The 21,190-nt window shown below is 41.6% G+C and overlaps 1 protein-coding gene and 1 long non-coding RNA gene across 2 annotated transcripts in view; one reads left to right on the top strand and one right to left on the bottom strand.

Annotated features, from left to right (window-relative positions):
• BICC1 (BicC family RNA binding protein 1) overlaps positions 1-21,190 on the bottom strand; it is a 326,903-nt gene that overhangs the window by 9,318 nt on the left and 296,395 nt on the right. The window contains exons 14-19 of the mRNA XM_013004286.3: positions 20,534-20,690; positions 18,172-18,337; positions 14,586-14,625; positions 14,056-14,210; positions 8,478-8,634; positions 5,483-5,643 (exon numbers count right to left, since the gene is read on the bottom strand). Coding sequence (XP_012859740.1) covers positions 5,483-5,643; positions 8,478-8,634; positions 14,056-14,210; positions 14,586-14,625; positions 18,172-18,337; positions 20,534-20,690 — 836 coding nt within the window. The remainder of the gene's footprint in view (positions 1-5,482; positions 5,644-8,477; positions 8,635-14,055; positions 14,211-14,585; positions 14,626-18,171; positions 18,338-20,533; positions 20,691-21,190) is intronic.
• LOC123521811 lies at positions 10,156-20,937 on the top strand. The gene is made up of 2 exons (XR_006680149.1): positions 10,156-10,224; positions 20,591-20,937. It is a non-coding gene; the product is annotated as an uncharacterized LOC123521811 (long non-coding RNA).

Here is a 21,190-nt window from a genome sequence, read left to right as displayed (position 1 = left end):
GTTGAGCTGGTTCTGATTCATGACAACCGCATGTCTGTCAGAACAGAGCTGTGCCCCAGAGGGTCTTCCAGGGCTGATTTTATTTTGGAAATAGAGAGCCAGGCCTGTCATCGAAGGTGCCTTTGAGTGGATTCAAACACTCGATCCTCCAGTTAGCAACTGAGTGACTTAGCCATGTGCATCACACAGGGATTTCCCAACTCATTCCTCCACCTGTTTTAGCTATTAGTTATGCCTTGCTTATACATCAAAATGAATGATGGTGGAAAATCAAATAATAAAGGTGAAAAAAACTGAAGTGATGATTCTAGCTGGGTCCTTAATCTAAGCCAGTCAGCGACTGCAACTGAGATAAAAGTTTACTCTTAGCGATTGAGCTCCCTTTTGACCCATTTAAATTTTGTTCTAGTTTTTGTTATTTTCTGCTTCCTTTTTTACTGAGGTTTTTCTGTTTTACTTTTAAAATTGCTGTTATTTGGGGAGTATGTTTTTCCGTATTTGAAATCCAGGAGAGCTAAATCTAGAGAGACAATAACTGGATTTATGGTTTCTTGGGGTGTGGCAGGAGAGGTTGGGGGAGATGGGGTGCTAATAACAATGAGTACCAGAAAGAAGAATATGTTCCAAATTGGATTGTGCTGATGATTGTACAATCCTTCTTAATATGATTGAACTGTTGAATTGTATGAGATATGAATTACATGCAAATGAAACTCTTAAAAATAATTTTTTAAAAACCTAGCATTGAGCATCCTGGCAGCACTGGTGAAAAGGGAAACTAAGAATTAATAACTTTTGTAGGCTGATCTGAGGAAAATACCTATCTGTTTAGGAGAGGGAACCGTATTCCTTAGCTTTGGATTATGAATTGGTAAAGTGGATCTTTGAAAGAGGAAACAGAATAAAACCATAAGGATAAATTGATTTATCTCTCTAAAGAGTAAACATTCTAAGCCCTAATACCTGTCAGGTGTGCTGGATTTCGGACCAAGGGCTTTGTAAATATTAATAGTAAAGTTGGGTGAGTCCTAATCCCAAATGCAGGGCACCCTTATGAAAAGAGAAGAAACAGAGGCAGAGCCAAGGGAGAAGGTGGCCATGCGAAGACCTCGGCAATGAGTGGACTTAGGCTGCTAAAGCCAAGAATCAACTACGGCTAGAGAAAGCTAGGGGGCGTTGCAAAGACGATCTTCCTCTGGAGCTTTTGGGAAGAGCATGGCCCTGCTGTCACCCTGAATTTGGACTTGCTGCTTCCAGAACTGTGAAGCAACAATTTTTGTTTTGTTTTGTTATTTTAGCAGTTTGGGTGATGCGTCGCTACCTGCCACAGTGTTCTACTTGAGACGGCTAGAAATCCTAGGCCATGTCAAACTCATGGACCAGCCAAGAAGACTATCTAGAAAGGTGGCACAAAGGTGGGATTTTCAGAAACTCTGTCACTGTGTTCCTGAACATCAGCCACAGTGGTGAGGGATCTAGTCCAACCACCCCCCCCTTCCCGAGAAGACTGCACGGAGGAGAAGAAAGGCAATACCGCTGAAGCCAGAGAGGCTTGGCCTTGACTCAGCTATAACTCGTTGTGAACAGTCCACAGGGCTGTATCATAAACACTGACTATGGTGTTGTAAAACAATGGGCTCACCAAAGAGCTTCCAGACGAACACAATTGGGAAGAAAGTCAATGAAAACCTTTCTGAACATCAGTCATGGAATCCTGTGGATCATGCCAGTCCATCTGCAGCTCACTGTAAGGTCTGCATGGGATCTGGCAACATGGCACCCTATTGTTCCTGGGCTTTCCATGAGTTTGAGGGCCAACTTGATGGCACTGAACAGCTAAAACAATAACCACATATTGGTAGCTATTTTGAGTAATCATGTATAGAGGTAATCATCTATGCAGCTGTTAATAAATTTTGACCGTGTTTACACTAAATAAAAACCCCCAAGGCTATTCTAGGGAGACGCATGTTAAATCGTATATGAATACCAGCCAATATTTTACATGAAATAAACAGAAATGTCAAACTTCAACATCAAGAAGTAGTAAACGATATGATGCATTCAAATGATACCGAAGGAAATTTGAAATTTTCTGATTTTATTATGGAAGCACACCTAGATATTGCAAAGCCTCTTTAAGGCATCATTTCTCACAATTATAAAAATATGCTTTGAGAAACAGTACTTACTAGTTCATAGGGTAAATAAACATTTTCTTAAAGGACTAAGTTTTGGTTATTCTAGATGTTGCAGGCCATGCTGGCTCCGTCGCAATGTCTCAGCTCCACGGTCTTAACGCCAAAGCAACCAAACACAATATGTGAGCCAGTGGGTGTGGCTGTGTGCTCTTTATTCTAGTTAATAAAATATTGCATAGGACCACTCTAGTTTGTCCTCTCATGTTTTCCTCTCTCTTTTTTTTGCAGCATTTGGAAAAGGACCTATCCGAAATGTTCAGGAGCCCTGTGGTTAAGCTTTGGAATGCGTTTTGCATGGTCGACTGTTTGAAACCACCAGCGGCTCCACGGGAGGAAGACTGGGCTATCTACTCCCATAACCAGTTACAGTCTCGGAGACCCACAGGGAGTCACCATGAGTCAGGAGTGACCTGAAAGAAGTGAGTTTGGTGTATAAGAAATATCATTTTGTACATCTTAAAACAGGTAATGAATATGAAAAAATAAACACGAGGAGAACAAGTGCAGAGCATTATTTTATAACCTTTACTCTCTTACACTGAGACTTTCTGTGTTTTGGACAAGTTAAAAATACCTCTGATTTTGAGATTCCTAATCAATCAATGCCATCCAGCTAGCGAGGCTAAATAAATGAATGAAATTCTTTAATGAGTTGATGATAAGAATATTATATAACTTAGAAAATCCTTAGTTAAGTGAACATTAACTAATATTTAGGGAAAAGAAAAGAAAATATTCCTAAATCCAATAAACACATGACAACCTCTTTTTCAGCATAGAAAACAAAAAATCCCAGTAATTAACCATATTGACTTATTTAACTATAGGCAACATGTTGAACTTGTGATAAGCCAACACGCACCAAACATGGATCACGTCTAAATCTAAGTAAGAGGCACATGTATAGACCCAGTCTACATTTTTGCTGCATTGGGTTAGCCATGGCCTGATTCTATGCTGCACTCCTGAAAAGACTTCGGCTCAGAGAGTTCCTCTCCCTTCTGTTTATATGCCAGGGTACCATCGGCCATGACTGGTCAGTTTGACCAACATACATGGTCGACATAAGTTCACAAGACTGTGTCGTTCATGCAAAACCCAACCAGTAAATGAACGAACACATTAACATACAAGGAAACACATTTTACTCTTTGAGGAAAGCCTTGAGTAACATGACTGGGATAGGAGTGGAAAAAAGTATTTATTTCGGATGTTATTTACTTTTGTGTGTCATAGATAAAGATAACCTCCATCAGTCTGTCTGTCTCTCCTCCCTCCCCCTTTTCTGTTTGTTCACTGTGCTGCAGGAGTTGACAATTCCCAAAGCAGCAGATCAGGCAGCAGCCTGCTGGCTTATGTTCTAAGAACCAGCGGTCAGATGAGGATGAGGCCGATGTGAAATCAAGCAATAGCTAACTTTGCCAGATCATTACTATCTATTAGATGCAGACCACATCCCAGGGAAATTTCCCTTTCAACTGATTGCTCACATCAGATTGCAAATGGAAAAGGGTTACATAATATCTCCCAAACTACTGATAATCATGGCCTAGCAAATCAACACATCATTAACCATCAATCTACCCTTTGTCCCTATTTCATCTGTGTACATCTCCTTAAAACATATATAAATGCTAAATAAAGATCATTATACAGTCATTCTTGTGCCTAACACAATACCACTAACAGGCATACAATTGAAAGTGTACTAGCCCCATTTATATATTTTATAATATGCAATGGAAGAAGGAAGAAAACAATGATATTTTAATATACATGTTATATGTAATCAGCTTCTATCATCTAATCTGAGAAGGCCCTGGCAGCACAGTGCTTAATTGAGTGGTTAAAACTCTAACTGCTGAGAGGTTGGCTGCTAACTGAGAGGCTGGTGCTTTGAACCCACCAGTCAGTCCGTGGAAGAAAGATGTCAAAGTCTACTACTTTAAGGAGCTGTAGCTTTTGAAACCCTATGTGGTGGCTTTAATCTGCCCTATAAGGTTGCTATGAGTCAGAATAAACTCAGGAGCTGTTAGTTTGATTTTACACACACACAGACACACACACACACATACATGGAAAAAATACTCAAAACAATGACAATTTTTGTTTCTGCAACTGATTATGTAGCTGTAACTGGTACTTAAACCTATCTTCTGCCACCACTCATTTCATATTCCCAAGTGCATTAGTTGATTGTGGTGCTTGGTCTGCTGCGGTGACCCCAACCTTCAATCCGGAAGGATCGGGGCCATGAGCAGTCATGTCAGAATTGGGTTTCTGTGGTTTTCTGTGGACTTTAGTCACAGCTTACAACAGGACTAAGAGATGTTTTAAAGAATCTCCTATACAAGACCACACAATCCAAATCCACTCTTTGATACCTCCACTGTGGATTTTGACTGTCACCTCACACCTGGGTTAGCAGTTTGCTCTCTACTCCTGGAAGCTGAGTCTGTGAGACACCTTTAAAACTCCTCAAATTGGAGAATTAATTCCGAAAACACACCTTTCCAATTCTGTTTTCAAAATGTCTTAAGCTGGCTTCCCCAGCGGAGCATGTAAATATAAACACAAAGGGCTTCCAAACGTTTGTGGGAAAATTCCGCTTTGAATTCCATTTTTCCACAAACCGTTTTTTCCAAATATATCCAAGAGCAAGAGAAATAGATTTATTTCAAGAAAACGGCTCACACGGTTGTAGAAGCTGGTCAGTTCTAATGAGTGGGTCAGGTGGCAGGCTGCCGGCTCATGGAGCTGCAAAAGCTGGTGAATCCCAACATCTATAAGGCCGGCAGCAGACTGCTGGCTGGCCTCCCAAACCAGAGACTCAAGGAGGATGAGTCGGTGAGAAGCAGGACTGAGTGAGGGGCAAGCTTGGGGAGAACATCCACAGAGACTGAATGATGACCACCTTCCCCAGGGAGCTCCCCTTTGAGCTCATGGCTCCCATCGGTTCACACAATGGAGGATGACTACAGAGAGCCTACCAAACCATCAAGTGTCACAGCCCAGCTGCGTTGACATATAACCTTAGGCTCCTTCACGAGGGAAGGGCTGCTCTGATATGCATTTTTGCAACCAAAGGATTCTATACATTCTCTGTATTTAATAAGTGCACTGAATAAAATAAGGACTATGGTGACATGTTTACCAGCAGCACAACTAAGCTATCAGACTTGAATAAATGCTCAGTGACAGTATAGCCATAAGTCAATGAGTGATTTACTTCAGCACAACCAAACAGAGAGAGCCTGGAAAATCCATACACCATGACTGACCTCTTGCTGTTGAAAGACGTCTGTGTATTTTCCCAGGCCCAGTTTGCTGAAGAGCTCAGGGAGGTCAGAGCCTTTAAAAGAGCTGTTCAGGTTACAGCCATTGCTTCCTGTCAGTGAGGAGATGCAGTCCATGTAATTGCTACTGCTGAGATAGTGTTCCGCTGAAAGGCAAAGGAGAAAGACAGGCTTGACGTGTAAGTGCCCACAGAGAACACGATTTAATTAAACGTTTTAATCACCTAAATATTTCAGATTTCATTGTTCGGCTGAAGAGAGCAGTAGCAGTAGAAATGCTGCAATCCTTTACTGAAACATCGGCTTTTCATTAAGGAGATGCTGGTTATTGCTTTCAGGGAGGCTCCTGTCATTTACAAGGTTACACTTGGGAGGTAGCAATTCAGCAACAGTGCATCCGCGGTTAATAATCATTAATCATGTTCTCCCTGAGCATTCTGAAACATTCACTCTTTATAACTGATTTGAGGGGAATTAAATGAGGAACTGGAAGGAAGATCCCTGGGACACAATAAAGGTATGAAAAGTTCTTATAAAGGCTAGGTTTCTGTTGGATCACAGGACGGCTCTGTGTAGCCAGACTTGTGCTTTCCTGCCATCAAAGGAAGTCTATGATATTGCAACACATAAATCTCACTCCTGGCAAAAATGAAACTGAGCAGGGAGTTCACAAAATAGAGTGCGTCCAAAATGAAGAGCAGTGTATGCTGCGATGAGAATGATGCTGGAGTTTCTGGCTTGAATTTGTAATAGAAACTAAGCTATCCTTTGGGAAACATTCTACGACAGGAATGAGCCTTGGCTTGACTCTGTAGCCGATGAGTTGGGTAAGGGTGTCTTGACATTGTCTTTAGACTTCGGACTCAATGGCACACAAAGCTCAGTGGACACGGACATGAGGGCTCAAGCGGCTGTCCAGGACCCAACAGTTTGTATCGATTCTCTTGGAGCAGCAGCAGGAGGATGAGACCAAGGAATCAGAGAAGAAATGGAAGGAACTACAGGTCTAACTGCCTCCCGACATGCCTGCGCCCTGTGCCAGGCGACCAGAAGAACTGGAGGAGGACTGGCCCCCATTACTGCTGATCCAGGCATCAACAGTTGAATCCTAATCCAAAAGGAGAAAATGTGGAGATTGTCAAATTCTTACACAATCCAGCTTTAAAAACCTAACAAGACTGGGGGGACCCCTAAATCTCTCTGAGAAAAAATTCTTCAAACCATGAAGCAAAATTATCCCTTGAAGTCGTCTTTATATTAAACAAACATCTAACTAAACCAGTAGAGTAGACATAAAACCATATTGGGTTATAGAATAAAGAGCATTAATACGTCTAGATTTGGGTCTTCCAGTAGCCCGTCTCTCAACCCTATCACACTGCCAGCACTACCCATAAAGAGTCAGTTTCCAGGCCGCTACAGACAGTATGCCTGGGAACTACAGGGCTGATGCTGCTTTCTTAGTGTGACCAGCACAATGGCCAGTACTTTCAAATCGGAGACTCCTGAGAGCATGGCAGATTTGCTTTTTGGTAACAATGATCTGATCTGGGGTTCCCTGCTCAGTTTGCTTGCTTTTCTTATTCTTCAAATACTCTTAGCTAGCGCATTTGTCAAAAACCCAAAAGAAAGGATCAGGGGCATATCTTGTCAATGCTTATACTTACACGATTACGTAGCCCCAAAGTGTAGAAACAAAACTATTTTATTCACTGGGTAGTCTAAAATCTGGCCAAACCAAGAATCTCCTTGCTCTATATCAAACCGCCACCCCTATTGTTTATACCTATTTTGTTACATTCTGTCAATAAAAAATATAAAATATTTTCATTGCCTGTAATAACTACCTTCTCTTGTCCAAGATGCTAATTTGATCACATTTTCTCAATTCTTTTATGTTTCCATCCTTTCAATAACATCTGAATGGTCCGCATTGATCATTCATAACCTCTGTCCCTACACATTCACCAAGTACCTATTGGGTTTCAGACTCCCTGCTAGACGTTTGAGAATAGTTAATAAATCAAACAAAATCTAACATACTGCCTTATACACGGGCAACTGAGTGGTTAATATAAATACCTATGGGCTCAAGCTTACATAGCTCAAATTCTATATGGAGAGCCATAGAGATAAGCAAACAAGTGCATTTCAGTACACCATTCAGTATGACTGAAGCTGTCAAGGGTTTCATTTTGCTTGGATCCACAGTCAGTGTTCATGGAAGCAGTAGTCAAGGGATCAAAAGATACATTGCATTGGGTAAATCTGCTTCAGAATCCTTTTTTAGAATGTTGAAAAGCAATGAGGTAACCTTGAAGACTACATGCTCCTGACCCAAGCCATGGCATTTTCAGTTGCCTCGCACGCATGTGGAAGTCATAGGACTGAAGAAGACTGAGGAAGAACTGATGTGTTTGAATTGGGGTGCTGGGGAAGAATATCGAAACTACCGTGGACTGCCGAAAGGACAAACCAATCAATCTGCTTTGGAGGAAATATGGCCAGATTGCTCCTTAGAAACACAGGTGGTGAGACTCTGCCTTGCACATTTTGAACACGGTGTCCGAAGAGACCGGTCCTTGGTAAGCCGAGTGGCAGTGGAACAGAGGAAGGTCCTTGACAAGATGGACGGACGCAGTGACAGAGACAATGAGCTCAAACGGAAGCACAGTAGGAGGATGGGCAGGGTTGGGCACAGTTCTGTTCTGCTGTGCACACGAGTCGGACTGACACGATGGCACTTAACAACAGCCACTACTCCGGGACAAGGGCTCCAGTGAATGCATGAGAAAAATGGATGGAGAGGAGGAGGCCTCGGGGCTTTACGGAGAAGGGTTCCCAGAGGAGCAGACAGTAAGTTACAGTTAGTGCTTCACGGACTGGAGCCAGAGTTGTTGTATTTCCACAGTAGCACAAACCAAATAACTTCCAGGCTTACTCTAAGTACTGAAAAGTATGAATAAAAGTCAAAGCTCACTTGATTTGTTCTGCTTACGCTTGGGGCTGCCAATAGAAGCTGCAAATTCACTATGGCTTGTGGGTCCTATTCCATTTCGTTCTCTCCAGTTATCAGATTCACTTCCATTTCCCAAGTGCTCGCGACTGCTGGACCGAGAAAGCGACATTGAAGAGCCCTGGAAGCAAAGCCGGAGAAAGAAAATTTTTCACAAGGTGAGGAGGTTACGGGGGTGAGAGGAGAAACGAATCTGCCATTTACGCGTGTTGCTAACCTAGTCTCCTGTGGATGCTGCTTCTCAGGAAGGGGGACCTTTCTACAGCCTGTCCTCCAGTGCCAAGGCAGTTGGTTACACACATTGAGAACTCTCTTTCTTCATTATGGGGAATTGATGACCAGGGTATCCAAGAGCAGTCTGAGAGCCCATGGCACAGAGGATCCCCGCCAGGTGAATGCTGAGATTCCTCTTGGTCAGCACTACTAAATGTACGCACACCCATGTTCAGCACGCTAACACATTCAGCTGAACGCACCATGGGAGACTGGAGAAAGAAGGGAGGCACATACACACAGTGGAACGCTACGGAAGGTTCACGCATCGTGATGAACCTGTGAAACACCTATTAACAAGTATGAGACTGGAAGATAGTGTATGGAATGAAATCAGCCAATCACAAGAGGTCCAATATCATATCAGATCACTACTGGAAAAAGCCAAGAAGAAGTTTCACACTAAAATGAATATTCTTTGATGGCTACCAGGGGTGGGAAGAGAAGTGAGGGTAAATTACTGGCTAGCAGACCCCCCCAAACTCATTGCCATTGAGTTCATTCTGACTCATGATGACTCTGTGCAGGGTTTCTGAGACTAGAAATCTTTATGGGTTTAGATTGCCAACCTCAACCTTAACAGGCTGGTGCCTAAAAAACAAACACCAAACTCACTGCCATCGATCCATTCGGAGTCACAATGACCCCATGGAACAGCCCTGCGGGCTTCTGAGACTGTAACTGCTTACAGAAGTAGAAAGCCTGGTATTTCTCCAGAGTCTAGTGCTTACAGGGAAGGCAATATAAAGTCAGGAAAAAGGGCAAGAGTTAAAAGCAACAGAGGGAAACACTGTCATAAACATAATCCTCTAACGGCTACTTCAGAACAAATGCAAGGACAGACGTGTAGACTAAGGTGGTACAGGTGGGAGACTGGGAGAACACTCAGCTATTCTTTATATATGTGTGTGTGTGTGTGTGTATATATATATATATACATACACATACATATATGTGTGTCTGACAGAGGGTATTTGCATGTGTGTATTCTCCTTTGGGGCAAACATATTCATGGCTGCAGGAAAGCATAAAGGGCAACGTTATAAAAACATCTTAAACATAGCCAAACTGCTTGAGGAATGAGCCAATGAGCAGTGGGGGGCTCAGGACCATGGTCTCAGGGATACCAAGGTCAGCTGGCATAATACAGTTCACAAAGACACGTGTTTCTACATGCTGCTTAGCTTGGGAGTAGCAACGTAAGGTGTAATTATTGATTCCTTCCTTTCTAGAGGAAAGAAGAGTGGTGAAAAATATAAGGCACATGGAAACCATTAGCCCAGTGGACTAAGAGACCATGTGAAAGTCCAGCCCCATGACCGTCAGAACAGAGTTACTGCTTGGTGCCCAGCTAACACTCTTAGCTGTCCCGAATGGGTGACAGTAACAGATCCAGGACACACGGAAGGTGCTCGCAGTTGGAATTAACTCAGCAACAGTGAGTTTGGTTTGGGATAAAGTTGGGAGGCTAAGGTGGAACAAAATCCAAAATCATAAATCTTTTTAACGACCCAGCTTACTGGTAAAACCAGCGACTAGCGAAACCCTTGGGACTATGGCCCAGAGTCTGGAGACAAACTCATCCTCATGGGCTGTTTTCCAGCCGAAACATAGACGGTCGGTCCTATAAGGGGAAAGAACACGCAGGAGGCAAGCACTCCTTAGAGTCATCAACCACTTGCGAGCAATGGGGCAGCATTTCCCCAAAGACGGAGTCCAGAGGGTTAGGAAAGGAGGAGGAACGGAAACAGGAAACGGAAGAAGTGGTATAAGTGATGTGATACTGTGGAGCTTGCAAATCAATGAGATGAAAAAAAATGTGTTTGAACCACTGAATGGAAAACTGATCTGCGGTGCAAACCTCCGCGAAATTCATAAAGGAAAAAGTGGGGGGAAATTCGAGGATGTGAATCGTTTTATGCTCAACGGACAATTCCAAGAGAATGTGTCCCTACTCACTTGGCTTTGTTTTGTTCGCTGTCATGGAGTTGGCTCCCAACCCATGGAGACCCTGTGCCCAAGAAAAACAAAGCACTGCCTGCTCTGTGCCACCCCCCAACCCCTGAGCCTCTTCCCATCATCCGTTCCATGGTGGCACCGCCACTGCTGACTGTGGCCCTGGCCTGGTCAAACACTTCCCTCTCTGGAGGGTCATGACAGCACACTCCCTAAGTGTGCCACCTGCCTTACTCTATCCCTGCAGGCCTGGGCTCCTCTTTTCCGATCTCAGATTACCTCAGGGTTGTTCCTGAGCGCTCTCCCTGCTCACACACACATCTTTATTCTCAATGAGAAATGTCAACTCTTTCGAAGGGCATGGTGCCCAATAACTCCCAAAGGTCTATCTCCAGATTTGAACTCTTACTGCCATGAACATTCACACGACTATCATTCAGACCCTTCCACTGCCCTAACAGGCACTTTTAAATTGTCGCATCTGAAACGGAATTCTTGATTACCTATGCACATTTGCTATCCCCACCCCCCAAAATACTCCCCTCTTCGAACTGCTTTATCTCATTAAATGCTTCTGCTGTTCATAAGATGGTTCCAGATCCTTTATACACCACCTTGGCTATGTACCAACTTGGGCTGAGCCACTAAGACTAGCACTATAAGGGGGCTATGACAATGAATTGTAGTCCTCTTCTGACACTTTACTTATCATGACTCCGAGTGCATCAGTTAACCACTGAGCAAGTCCTTCTCGCTGGGAGTGTGGGGCACTGAATAAACTTGTGGATGAAAACACGTCTTACGACAGAGTAACGGACTAGACTGCTGATGACAGCTGACTCCGGTGAAAGGGAGGATAGTGTGGTCTACAAGAGGGAGAAGAGAAATCAAGACGCAGGTGACGGGCAAACTTGGAGGGTTGGATTAAGAGTTTAAACTATTGAATATAAAGTTGGTCATCTGAAATCTAAACCCCCACCTAATTTACAATAAAAATTGTTATGAAAAAAAGGGACAAAATTCCATCTTATAACCCACAAATAATTAGTGACAAATGTTGTATATAATAATTCTCACTAACATTCAAAAGAATGAAGTCAGTTCTCTGGAGCTACCATGTTGCCCCATGAGAGTTGTCACACCCCATATCCTGTGCACTTGACCCTCCCTACCTGCGAATACGGGTGATGTCTTTGGTCTTAGAGGGCAGAACTGAAGCAGCAATTCTGAAGTTAAACATTTCGCCTTTGAAAAAACCCACAAGCACAACTGACACTTTGATTAAGGTGACCAGATGTCCCACTTTTGGCGGGACAGTCCCGATTTAAAAAAAAATCATTTTATTAGGGCTCATACAACTCTTATCACAATCCATACATACATCAATTGTGTAAAGCACACTTATACATTTGTTGCCCTCATCATTCTCAAAATTCTCTTTCCGCTTGGGTTCCTGGAATCAGCTCATTTTCCTTTTTCCCCTCCCCCCTTCCTCCCTGCTCCCCCCTCCCTCATGAACCCTTAATAATTTATAAATTATTATTTTATCTTATCTTACACTGCCCGGCATCTCCCTTCACCCACCCTTCTGTTGTCCACCCCCCAGAGAGGAGGTTATATGTAGATCCTTGTGATCAATTCCCCCGTTCTACCCCACTTCCCTCCCGGTATTGCCACTGTCACCGCTAGGCCTGAGGGGTTCATCTGTCCTAGATTCCCTGTGGTTCCAGTTCCCATCTGTACCACTGTGCATCCTCTGGTCTCACCAGGTTTGCAAGGTAGAATTGGGATCATTGGTAGTTGGGGGGAGGAAGCGTTTAAGAACTAGAGGAAGGTTGTGAGTTTCATTGTTGCTATACTGAACCCTGGGTGACTCATCTCCTCCCCACTACCCCTCTGCAAGAGAAGGGACAGTCCTGATTTTTAATATTTTTTCCCGCGTCCTGTGGCATTTTTAAAAAGTCCCGATTTTTGGAAAGAATGCACGACAAGCTAGGGTATATGGTTTTCGGCTGCCATGTGGCTATTTTGCCAGGATATGTTTTATCAACGGTGTCCCGCTTTACCAATGTTAAAATCTGGTCACCTTAACTTTGATCCTCCTCCCGATCTAAAGCACGATTGGGTGAAAAGGATGGATCAGCTTGAAAGTCCAAGAACTGGCGAAGCCGCCTTGAGGCCTCTTCTAACATAAGACGTTGATTTTTCTCCCAGAACGAAAATGGCAGACAGAGGAGGCAGGGCCCTAAAGCCTCCCATTGCTCCCACAGGCTAGCTTCAGAAAATAACCTCTGTCCTAAGTCCAGCCTACCAGGGTGCTACTGTAATGCTGACAATGAGACTCAGAGGCGAATGTTTTGAGTATTTCAAAAGTGCTCTTTTTGACTGACTCAGAGAGGCAAGGAGAAAAAATAGCATGTTTGCTTTTGCCTTTCATCAATAGTCTGATTTATTACAAAGAAAATGGGTGGGAAGAGGAAGGTCACACTGCAAATGTTAGTTATTAGACTAACAATTATGAACCCCTTAAAACCAGTCTTTGTTTCTTAGCCTACGGCGAGCTGGTTGAACACTGTGAATCTTGGATTCATCATTTTCTCCCAAGTTTGAGTTTATACAGTCTCCCAGTATGGTATATGTGTACAGCCTCTCTCTCTCTCTAACCCCAACTTCAAAAGGCTTACAGCCAAAATCTGATACTCCCAAATTAAAAAGGCCTTGCTCAGGGAGTCACGTGTAGGCTGGCTGAGTGGGGAACTCTGGGCCCCTCCTGCATGTGGTGAGAATGCAGCTTCCCCGAACAGTGCCGACAACATCTGGGAAACATAAAATGTTGGAGTTCTCTTTGCAGATACTTCCTGCTGTGTTCCTGGCAGATCCGTGCACATTGAATTTTTAGCTCATATCTGAAAACCTGTTTTTGTTGAATATTTGCCTCCCCCCCCCCACAGGGGCCCTGCTAGTGACATTTCTGGACAAAGGGACTTTTATAAACGTTTATGGACTATTACATCTGTCCTTTGCTTAATCTCAACTCAACTTTATCATTTATGACACCCCCAACCAAAATACACTTATTCAAATTTACATCTCTTTAACAGCTGATCAACAACGTTGAGAAGGGACATATACAAGACCATACAATATCATATTGCATCCATTTCATAACAAAGTGGTTATGGGAATGGGAGTAATCTATGCTACCATTCATCACTTTTCTTTGTGTATGTAAAGAATGGGAAGGGACGAGAAGACTGTCCTCTTTGGGTGAGACATCCGAGAGGAAGAATCAGTCGGGAATGACGCTACAAACCTCATACGTGGTTGTCATTGTGGGTTTATAGGGAACGTGATTGGCCCGCCGCAGCTCCTTGATAGTCTCTGCTGGCATCGATTTAGAAAATCCCAGGCCACTCCAGGTATTTGTGGGTGTTCTGACCTCAGTCACCACTGGTTTCTTCAACATCGCTTTGGAAGACACAAGATAAGACAACATACTTGATATTTTTAATGTATGCCCTAAAATAGGAATTAATATTTGATATGCATTGTTTTTGGACACATATGAAGAAATGATTGCTAACTGCTATTTCTCAAAAGAAAATGCCCTCAAATTTCTTGATCACTTGACTCAGAGCAATGGTAAGAATCTTAATCTGATGTTCATCTATTCAGCAAAATAAATTTGACCCTTACAAAATTTGTGCAACTGGAACCTGAACATTCTAGAATGCTTTTGATGAGTGCAGGGTCAATGGGTCATTTTACCGTAAATAATGGAAAACCTTTTCTGGGGCAACTGAGAATAAGAATCAACGTATAGGTAGTTAATGCCATATATACCTTTTGTTGCTAATAGCTTCTTTTGTTCATAGTCAAATGCCTGGAAAGGATACAGAGAGAAAATATCTTTAGTGCCAGTCTTTCCAAATGCCACGACAGTCGCTCTATGATCTGAGAGCAGAGGTTCTGAATGAGGGCAATGCATCTTCCCAGGACAACTGGGAAGTTTTGCAAGGAATCTGACAGTCACGCAATGCAAGTCTGACACATTTAAAAATGCTTTCAAAACTAATTAGCTAGAATGATAAATGGCTACTTTGGACGTTAAGTCAAGGCCATGACAGCAGCTATAATTTTTCCTTCAAAAAGAAAAAAATCTTATTTACTATGAATAGTTACCGTGCCATGACCAATATAAACTGCAATATTGTGACTAATTTGTAATGGTTACGTTGAGTTTCAAAGAAATACCACACAAGCAGATTACTTTCCAGTGTTTATTGGCCCCACTTCTTTCTCCAAATCCCCACTTAAATTTAGATAAGCAGGGCCTCAAGTGGTATGCAGTCAAGACAACGTAAGCCATTATTTGGCCTAATTAGCAGCCTGTACATTGGAACTGAAGTAAACAATAAGCATCATACTTTCATTCATCTTGAATCTCTAATGACATTAAGTAACGCCATAAAATTAAATAGAATCAACTGTTATTGCACGGGACTCCAATAGCCCCGTTCATTCATAAAGCTACCCCGCCTGGGAAACTGGGCACAGCCAGGCTTCCTGGGGGATGGTGACTGGTACTGATAAAACAAAGTAGCCCAAACATAGCACACACAGATCAAATTGCTAATCCAATGCTGTTAACTTCAATTGAGGGATTAAATAAGACTTGATTCAAGGGTGTCCTAAAGGCCTGGCCAGAAGGGTGAAGAACCAATTGTAAAGAGTTCTTTACCCTTTCTTCCAGGAGGATTATACCATCCTAAATAGAGTGTCCACATAATTTATGGTTTAAAACAGGAAATTCCTGAGAGTAAAATGTGTGCAAGTAATAATTAGACCAGCACAATAAAAGTAAACAGGGGCTATTCCCGGCGAACCACAAAGTATGACACCCTAAGAATATGGCAGTAAAACAGGAGAGGCAGATTGCTACACAATGAAGCTTGATGGTGTAGCCGAGCAAAAGCGGCAAGGTCCAAAATGGGTGGAGGGGTTAAATAAACTTCCAATGTTTAATGTCTAAGGGCAAGCTGTGGGGCCAACCTTCACTCACTATTTCAGAAAATACTACGTGTCTACTGGCGAAAAGGGCTGTGCTGAACATTGTGAAAGAACATCGTTAAGGAATAAAAAATAATCTCTTCCATCAAATATTTAGAGTCTTGGAAGGGGTGTGTAAGGGAAATAAATGTAAAAGAAATTGGGAGGACGTGAGGTAAGTGTGAAAAGAGCGCTGCACGTATAGCTCTCGTTGAAGCAGCTGGAACACAGAGATCATGTCCCATGGAGAGAGGCAGGGAAACCTATCTTCCTGCCTGTCAGCTCTCCCTGGTCCCTGTCAATGCTTCTGATGATTACCATTGATTTCTCTGTGATTACAAGAGTCAGCTATTACTAATGGCATAAATTCATCTACTTAAGTTGAAACTCTATCATCAAAAACATTCTCATTCACTCTAGAAGGCAAATGAAGTTGGTTCACCTGATGGAAATGAAGATTTATAAGCAAACCACATTAGGACCAGAAACCATGAAGGGATCCGAACAGCTCTGTTTGAGATGAGTAGATGATTTACAGTCATTGAAAATGGAATCACCAGAGAAAAAGTTAATTACCTTTTTTAAAAACACAACATTGACACAATATAGAACCAACCAAACAAAAAAAACAAAACCCCTCACCACCATGGATTCAATGCTGACTCACAGTGACCCTCTAGGACAAGGTAGAACTGCCCCTGTGAGTTTCCAAGACTGTAATTCTTTGTGGGAGTAGAAAGCCCCATCTTTCTCCCAATGTGTAAATACTACAACACCAGCGCTCCTCTGACACATTATAAAGAATTTTTTTAAATACTTGAGGATTTTTTGATAGTTTTTATTATAATGCATTTTTAATAGTCTGAACATTATAAAGACTGATATCAAGTCTATTCCAACTCATAGCACTCTACAGGACAGAGGAGAACTGTGCCTTCAGGTTTCGGAACTTGTCACTTCTTACAGAAACCTCGTCCTTCTCCTGCAGAGCAGCTGGTGGGTTTGAACCACTGACCTTTCAGTTAGCAGCCCCATTGATTAACCCAATGTGCTGTCACAGGGCTCCTGTAAAGACCATAGCTTTTATGAAAACATCTAAACCCCATGGAGATGTTTCAAATGCAAAGAATTAAAATAAAGCCAAGTGGACTGTAGTTTAAACTGGAATTATACAAGTATGATAGTCCCTCATGAGTAGCTCAAACATTTAAGTCCTGGACCACTAGTTGAGAGGTTGGTAGCTCAAACCCCATGAGAGGTACCACTAAAGACCTTTTTGATAGGCTATTTCTGGTAGCTCACAGCCTGCCAGTTCTGCTGAGAGTTCTGCTCGGCCACCTGGCTTATCTGGGTCCGAATCCACACAAGGACAACTAACAACAATTGTGTTCTTTAAATTGGTTTTGTGGCTGTATTTATGACATCTCCCCACTGCACTCCCAGGATTTTGTTAAAAGTTTCTGTTCATTTTAGAGGCAGAAGGGACAGGAGCAAGTCTACCCACTAATTCTGATACTGAAATCAAATGCTTATAGGGTTCTCTAAAGGCACTAAGAAAAAATACTTGTCTTTCATATTGTGATCCACATGGAAACTTTATGTCTGAATTTGATGGTCAACAGTCTGCTTTGACTAAGTAAGTAACTAGCCTGACATTTTGAAAATGGCTACATTTGAAAGGAAATTGAGGAATTTAAAATAATCATAAAAATTAGCAAAGTAACATAATCAACAATAATATTCAACATGTAGTTTCAAAGAACTAACTCTTCACATTAGTTATTCCTATAAGTGCCTCTAACTCAGCGGTTCTCAACCTGTGGGTTGTGATCCCTTTGGGGGTCGAACGACCTTTTTACAGGAATCACCCAATTCATAACAGTAGCTAAATTAGTTATGAAGTAGCAATGAAAATAATTTTATGGTTGGGGAGGGTCACCACAACATGAGGAACAGTATTAAAGAGTCATGGCATTAGGAAGGTTGAGAAATTTATGGTACCAGAAATTTATCATTGGTATCAACTGGTATTAAATTTACCTATGAAATGAGATCAAAATACACCTAAAGACCACGTGAGGAGGCAGAGATATTTAGAGACCAGTCTCACATTTATATTTTTGAAAACAGCAGTTGAATAATGTTGATTGTGTAAGACCTAATGGCCATTTTATAGTTTAAAGGATTTTTGTTACTTAAGCTGAATCTTGCACCTTATTTTCAACTTAAAAAAAATTCCTAACTACTGCATATACAATTTAAGTTTCATGCTGACCAACAGGAAAACACTCTGTTCTATTTCTGAACACCATCTGGATTCTCCATACCCATACCCCAGCACCCGGCACTGGGACAGACTTTGCTCTTTTATTACCATTACCTGCATGTTGACATATGATGGTCGAGGGGCAAGGCGGGCTCTTTCGGAGTTGTGCTGGGCAGCTGCTGCCCTCTCTGCCGCACGCTCACTCCCGGGAGCCTTCTTGTCAGTCAAAGGGCTTTCCGAAGCGCTCAGTTCTGAGTCTGAGAGCAACCGGTCAGTGCTACTGTGAAATAAAGTTTGGAATTGGACACTGCACTCTACACACACTGAATGCATGGAATGTGAGCTTGCCATTCTCATTCACGTGCACTGTGCTACTACTTGCTCTTCACAACACTCCTATAAGGTAGGCAGTTCCATTGTCCCCATTTCCAAATGAGGCTGGTACCTTGCCCAAGGTCACATTTATGGTAAATGGTAGAACTGAAAATCTACCCCAGACTTTCAAAATCTAGAACCGGAGCTTAAAATTACTTTACGATATACATTCACATACTGTAAATAGCATATATGGTATCTTGTATATGGTACATATTGTATATTGTATATGGTACAGATATTTCTAAGTTTTCTGCATCAAGGAGGTATCAATGACTTATGCCTATGGTGTCTAATCAAAGACACAGTTAATCTGGAGACATATAGATGATCTAATTTATGTGCGAGTAAAGCATATAATATTGATATCATATAGCGACAGTAGATAAATAATAATTATTTTCCAATGGCCATTTAAGATGCACAGAGCATAAAATGTTTCTTACACTGGGCAGCTGACTTACTTTACATGATACATAATAGACATAGGTATTTCAAGTTCAAATCCAACTCTTTATTAAGCTCAAGTAAAAATGGTAAGAAAAAATATTAAAAAACCAACTTTGTCATTCTTTTATTCATTCAACTATTCAGTTGCATTTGGGGGCATTTAGAGCTATTTTAAAAGGCTGGTTAGAGGGCTTAAAGAGAAAGAAAAGGTTTCAGAAATGATGATGGAAACATATGTACAATTGTACTTTATACAATTGATGTATGAATTGTTATAAAGACCTGTAAGAACCCCCAATAAAATTATTTATTAAAATAATGTTTTTTTTTAAAAAGAGACATTGCAGAAAAAAATAAAAGATAAAACGTCTGGCTACTGGAATACAAAAGGTATTTGAATACAAAAAGAGGGGCAGTGAGCTTTGCGTGACAGAAGAGGAAGCTCCGCAGAGGACAACTGGTCTGAGGTCCACCCTGCAGGTTCACTGGGGCAAAATGACAGGAGAACAGCACCGCAGAGGGAACAGCATATGCCGAAGAAGAGCATGCAATGCTTGGAGGTTTTAAACCAGAGCATGGCAAGATCAGTCAGACTCATGGTTCCAAAAAAATTCATGGCAGCCAAGTCAAGGACTGATGGAGCTGATGAGAGATGACATGCAGGTGGGCTGTCCTGTAAGCTGCAGATTAATCCTCACAACTGATGCAGAGGTTTAGAGCATGCCCATTGGTGAATATATATAAAATGTTTCCATATGTGAAAGAAAGCAAAATTGTTTATCCAACCTGTGTTAAATTACATTAATTTTGGATAGTAGTATTACCAAAAGAAAAACAGATAAATCAGATTTGCACAAAATGACACCAATGATAATTAACTGACCATAGAAGTTATCAAAGTTAAACTGATTCTAATAAGGGAAGGGATAAGAATATATGTTTATATTTACATCAAGGAACTGGAAGGCAGCTTAAGAAATCAACAAGATAATGGAGGAAATCTGGTGGGTAGAAATTGATAGGAACAGGAGAATTGAATGCTTTTTGAAAAAAATGAAAATAGAGCACAGTAGTAAAGGTATACATGGAGCTGTACTATCAGACCGAGTTGCATTTAATACAATCGATGTGTCTATACTTGATGTGATTTACCATAAATAAAAGCAAACACTGATGAGCATGTATTTCCTAAATGTGGAACATCTTGGAAAAAGTGGTCCACAGCTGACCAAGCAGATTCACAGTGAAAGGAAGGAGAAACTTGGAGGATATTTCACAAGCAAAGAGCACGCAGCAAAATCACCCTGCAGATGACTAATCGACGGAAAATGTGACCATGTCTAGGGAGCCAGAGAACTGAGGAGCACAGGTTTTAAAAACCCAACCTGAAAAATCAGGAAGGACTATACAGAAGATATAAAGGGACAGACATGACCAGATACTATTCCTTAATAAAAAATTTAAAGAACATATGTTAAAAGAATATACAATTATAAAGATAAATGAGAAAAACCTATGGAAGAGTTCAAATTTTATTTGAACCAAAGTGATCCCAGTATTGAGTTTAAAACAAATTCACTTTCTTTCAAAGGTAAGGGGCTGTTAAGATTAAAATACATACTGTAAGTGTGAATAAGACTGAAATACATACTGTAAGTGTGAGTTTTTTGTGCCTTGCAATAATTCCACTGTCTGTCTCTTGGTGCAGGAAACTTTGGAAGGCCCCATCATTTGTTTCAAGTCACCAGCATTGGCAGAATGGGAAGGGCTTCGAGGCATGCCTACTTCCACAAAAGCATCATTACAACCTGTAATGGAGAAAAGAGAAAGAAGCTGAAAATCATGTGCAATGGAAGCAAACCCAAATCCAACGCTACAGAGGCAGTGTTAGCTTGATGGGCTCAACAAGGCATAACAAGAACATGTGTAACCGTGGAGGGCACGTTAACACACTAGGCCTGCCGCAAAAGCACAGATAAAATGTAAAGAGAAGACCTTCATAGGTTTTAAAGATTGCAGTAAAGAGGTTATTTTAAAAACTATACATATACATGATCTCTGATGCCCGTGTGGGGTATGTGTTGAACCGCCAACCATGATCTCAACCCACGAACCACTTCACAGGAGAAAGGCAAAAAAGATGGGGCTACCTGCTCCCATCTAGTCTCAGAAGCCCTGTAGGGCTGCATGTGCAATCATACATGTGATTGGTTTCATGTGATTATATAATTTTATGAGTACAACTATATGAATATAATTTCACATATAATTATATATATAATTTTGTAATCATTCGAAAACCATTGCA

This window comes from Echinops telfairi, unplaced genomic scaffold (assembly GCF_000313985.2).
Source record: "Echinops telfairi isolate 266 unplaced genomic scaffold, ASM31398v2 ScPeMD7_70;HRSCAF=299, whole genome shotgun sequence".
Classification (NCBI taxonomy): Eukaryota; Metazoa; Chordata; class Mammalia; order Afrosoricida; family Tenrecidae; genus Echinops; species Echinops telfairi.
The sequence above is the reverse complement of the archived record's forward strand: the minus strand, read 5'-3'. Positions and strand labels throughout refer to the sequence as shown.